Source organism: Schistocerca piceifrons, chromosome X (assembly GCF_021461385.2).
Source record: "Schistocerca piceifrons isolate TAMUIC-IGC-003096 chromosome X, iqSchPice1.1, whole genome shotgun sequence".
NCBI classification, from domain to species: domain Eukaryota; kingdom Metazoa; phylum Arthropoda; class Insecta; order Orthoptera; family Acrididae; genus Schistocerca; species Schistocerca piceifrons.
Window position 1 is genome coordinate 546,513,439 of NC_060149.1, and position 5,074 is coordinate 546,518,512.

Sequence of the window (5,074 nt, forward strand, 5' to 3'; positions counted from 1 at the left end):
GTATGTCCAGAATATTAACCTTCATTACAGTTGAGAAGAAAATTTACGCTTTCGTCAGGAATCACTTTTCACTTAAGTTTAAATGATTCTGGGCCTGTGAATGTTCCCCGGAAGTGTAGTTAAGAAATTCAGAACTGGAGTAAAGATGGAAACGTTTCGTAGAATTGTCCTTTCAGCATCAGAATGTGTTTTCATTACTTAATTAGGCAAAAAGGAAATCTGTTTCCTCGGCAAATTAACTAATTAAATGTAATTTATCTTAAAAATCAGCGTTGGTACTTCTTTTACTTCACGTAAACAAACCGCGAAATACAGCTTTATGCAATAGCGTTCATATACAAGAAATTGGTAATCGCGTAATATTGTTCCTAAAAGCAATGCATGTCGTAGCATACTTCGTATCGACGGCAATACCTGTGGGTGTAAACTGACGTTAATGGCATTTCAGACATAGGTGACAAAACGAGAAAGCTGGCGGTTTTCAAACGTGATAAATGAAGATATATGCCAGGTTGGGATTAGAGATTGATTTCCAGCATACTGCGAGTAATTGCTTTAACAAGAAATCCTGAGATCGTCTCTAAGGTCGACCAAAACATTCATTGCCAGTTACGTATTCCTTTTTTGTCTGCAGAAGCAATGAGGTTCTCGCTTCTGGAGTAACCGCGCCAGAAGAAAGGGCATGACAGGAGACGGTGGCTTACCCTGTAACAGAGATAAACAAACTGACTTAAGGCACAAAGAAATGACTGACATTAGCTACTAGTGGGCTTTGATTGAAATCAATGGGGAAAGTTGAAAATTTGTACTACTACTTACTAGGTAGATATGTTGACCACTGCGCTCCCTAGCACGCCTCCCGTTAGACCCAAATCCTCAACCTATCCACACACTACTGATGTAGTACCCCTTGTCCATTGTTTCCATTATTCATGGGATTTTGCCGGTTCCCCTTAAGAGATGGTGTGTGGTGATCATCTGCACTGAAGTGATAAATTGGCCCTCCTCACGTTGATTGTGTGTTTGGTGTCTGTTCTCTAGCACATGTCCGAAAGAACAGACACCACATAAAAAATGGCTCATGGCTCTGAGCACTACGGGACTTAACTTCTGAGGTCATCAGTCCCCTAGAACTTAGAGCTACTTAAACCTAACTAACCTAAGGACATCACACACATCCATGCCCGAGGCAGGATTCGAACCTGCGATCGTAGCGGTCGCGCGTTTCCAGTCTTTAGCGCCTAGAATCACTCCGATACCCCGGCCGGCAGACACCACATACACAACTGATTAAAATTCACTGAAACGGAACGAATGGAATAAATTCGGATGAAGCTACTGAAAGTACACAGACATGAACTACCAAAAATCATTTTATTGTTAATGAAAATGAGGATCGGTGTGGCTTGCTCAGATGGCTTAAATGATAAATGCGAGTGCTACTGATAAATAGGTCCTGGGTTCTAAACACCATGTGCCACAATGTCTTGTGACGATATACTTGTTAAACTGCAGATTCAGTAATTCAGGAGTCGATTTCACTGATAACATTCATAGCATTTCACTAATTTCATCCCCATTTTTTACATTTCTCAGAATATAATTAAACCGATCATGTTTTAATAGCCCACGCCCTCCTTGTTGTTGCCCTCGCAACTGTAACGACTCATTGTGGTCATTCTTGCCAACTTATTCTTCAGGGTGTAGGGGAAGGGGGTCGCAAACTCAAAGAAACGAGCGCCGCTTTTCATTTCTGGGAGAAAGGTCGTAATTAAATTAGCTAATAAATCGTTACTGGAGTGGTTACAGTGATAGAAAGTGTAATGGTAAGTGAAACGTTACAAATAAATGCAGGTGATTAGTAATTTACGCAATAATTTACTCTTCACAGCTGTTGATGATTTCGTGGGAGGTAGCTGCTCAGTTACTGCAACGGCGAAGCTTGGAACATTGCGTTTTGCAGATAGTTCCTATTGCATACGGCTCGTTACATTAGATGACAACAGTATGTCGATCATTTTGTGGAACCTGACACAGAAACCAAAAAATTCTGCCGTTTATCCTATGGCAGTTAAAGAAAGAAGAGTATATTTTGGAGTAGCTTTTATGGCGTTGTCTCCTAATATGAATGTAAAGATAACTTTTAAGCGGCGTCCTGTACGCCCATGAAATATTAAAGCATAGGTAACTTATTGTGTACGTCACGTGGAAGGATATCCAGTTTTGAATCCTTTTACGCATTCAGCTCCATCAACCGCCTATAGCTCGGTGAAATGGTCTTGAGTAATTATTTGTGTGTCAATGTTTGGAGAGCACGGCTGCTTCGCAACAGTGTATTGAATTTTTGAATGCTTGTTCCACTTGCTAAAAAGTTCATTTTCTAGTGGCATCAGAAACTGATATGGTAAATGCAACGAAAAGATGTACGTAATCATGTGAAGAATGGCCAAATAATTTACGTAACATTAAAGTAAGAACTAAGGCATGAAAAATTTAGTTTTACAAATGTATAGATAAGTACAGAAAAAGAAAATGGAGCATATATTGTGCTGTGGTGAAGCAAAATCAAATGATTAACAAAGTAGAGTAGATTTTAGACGATATGTCCAATAATATTATAGGGAAGATAGGTAAGTCATGATTACAGTAACTGTATGTTTTGTAAATTAAAAATATTCGCAGCTGGGAGGATGGCAGGAATGGGTAAGTTCTCAATCGAAAACTCTTACTTCCAGTCGTTAAATTACATAGTTCGAATCCCTACTCAGTTGGAAGCATACACTGTGTTGACGGAGACAAGTTGATACTTCCCACCGGCGGCTCGATATGGTATCCATGTATAGTACAGGCAATGTGCTACAAATTGGGCAATTTTGATAAACCTTTCTCCCCTGTTATGTATGCGGGTTTGAGCACTGGTCCTGCACACAATGCTCACGTGTATCAATGCAGTGTATAGTCGAAGAGCCATGTGTTAGCGGAAATCCTCTCTATGGATAATTCACGTTCCAGTAATAGGTTGTAAACGTGGAGAAATGGTCAGATGCGAAAGTAAATTCTGTTGTACACCACTAGAGTGTTTTAGGGCCATTACCGGTAATATTACATTCTGGAAACGAACTTTCGGTAGAGGGTGCCAATTATTTACTGTACATTTATGATTTACCAATTTTTTTCCAGTTACAAATGGTGTGGAGGAGGAGAGAATGGTCAGTAAGCCTACATACGAGCTCAAACTTCTCATTTTGCGAGATGCAGCTTATGCGGAAGTCTTGCCTGATTCTTCTTAGAACGTACAGTCTTAGAGATGAAATCGAGCCGTTGCGTACTGCTGTAGACCGTCAACTACGTACAGTTAAATAGTTAGCTAGTGCCATACCCTGCCCATGCACCTGAGGCAGTAGCGTAATATAAAAATGGTGAGAAGATCCTCCCCTCCCCCGGACATGTACCGATAAGGATAAAGTTCCCGCCTCCCTCATCCCCATTCTATTAGCAGCACAAGTTGTCTGGGAATCATCTTTCACGTCCTGTGCCCTGGATGCATTACCATGAAGCGCCAGCAGAGTCCAACCACCATTCCCAAGCACAATAGAAAGAATAAGAAGCCATTTAAGTAAAATAAAAACCTTACTCTTACAACAGATTGCCACTTAAAATTTTCAGGCAGTTGGTTGCAATTTTAGATTTTCCGAAGACTAACATTTCTGTTCTATGGTAAACACAGTACAGTGTTAACCTATTACTGCGGGGCATTGTGTAACGAATTATGTGAATATTCCACGTTCAACACTTTCCGCAATGCCTCCTTTAACAATGAATACGCACTTCCTAAGTACCAAGTCTGCACACTACCTGCACTGTCAGTGTTCGGAGCTGCTGTGAGTGTCCATAGCGAAAAAAAAATCTCCCACAACTCTACTATTCTTTAGTTATTTTCAGTAGTTAATCAGTGTACGATCTGGCCCAAATTCCAGGAACACGTCACTTCTGGAGTCAGGTTACACAATTGTGAGACTTACATTCACAGTCATCCCCTCCAACCCACTCACGTAATAAGGCCTTAGATTGTCAGTTTACACTTTACCTTGGACAAAATAGCGCAGTTTGTACATCGCTGTTCTCTCTCTCTCTCTCTCTCTCTCTCTCTTCCTTCTCTCTCTCTCTCTCCTTCTCTCTCTCTCTCTCCTTCTCTTCTCTCTCTCTCTCTCTCCTTCTCTTCTCTCTCTCTCTCTCGTCCTTCTCTTCTCTCTCTCTCTCTCCTTCTCTTCTCTCTCTCTCTCTCCTTCTCTTCTCTCTCTCTCTCCTTCTCTTCTCTCTCTCTCTCTCTCTCCTTCTCTTCTCTCTCTCTCTCTCTCTCTTCTCTTCTCTCTCTCTCTCCTTCTCTTCTCTCTCTCTCTCCTTCTCTTCTCTCTCTCTCTCCTTCTCTTCTCTCTCTCTCTCCTTCTCTTCTCTCTCTCTCTCCTTCTCTTCTCTCTCTCTCTCCCTCCGTCTCTTCTCTCTCTCTCTCCGTCTCTTCTCTCTCTCTCTCCGTCTCTTCTCTCTCTCTCTCTCTCTCTCTGTCTCTTCTCTCTCTGTCTCTTCTCTCTCTCTCTCTCTCTCTCTCCGTCTCTTCTCTCTCTCTCTCTCTCTCTCTCTCTCTCTCTCTCTCTCTCTCTCTCTCTCTCTCTCTCTCTCTCTCTCTCTCTCTCTCTCCGTCTCTTCTCTCTCTCTCTCTCTCCGTCTCTTCTCTCTCTCTCTCTCCGTCTCTTCTCTCTCTCTCTCTCTCCGTCTCTTCTCTCTCTCTCTCTCTCCGTCCTCTTCTCTCTCTCTCTCTCCGTCTCTTCTCTCTCTCTCTCTCTCTCTCTTCTCTCTCTCTCTCTCTGTCTCTTCTCTCTCTCTCTGTCTCTTCTCTCTCTCTCTCTTCTCTCGTCTCTCTCTCTCTCTGCTCTCTCTCTCTTCTCTTCTCTCTCTGTCTCTCTCTCTCTCTCTCTCTCTCTCTGTCTCTTCTCTCTCTCTCTCTGTCTCTTCTCTCTCTCTCTCTCTGTCTCTTCTCTCTCTCTCTCTGTCTCTTCTCTCTCTCTCTCTGTCTCTT

At 42.2% G+C, this 5,074-nt stretch overlaps 1 protein-coding gene across 1 annotated transcript in view; it reads right to left on the bottom strand.

Moving 5' to 3' along the window:
• Nucleotides 1-700: 700 nt before the first annotated feature.
• The window catches only part of LOC124722513 (testis-specific H1 histone-like), a 23,142-nt gene continuing 18,768 nt past the window's right edge, over nucleotides 701-5,074 (bottom strand). Inside the window, exon 3 of the mRNA XM_047247666.1 lies at nucleotides 701-705. Within this exon, the coding sequence (XP_047103622.1) occupies nucleotides 701-705 (5 nt within the window). The remainder of the gene's footprint in view (nucleotides 706-5,074) is intronic.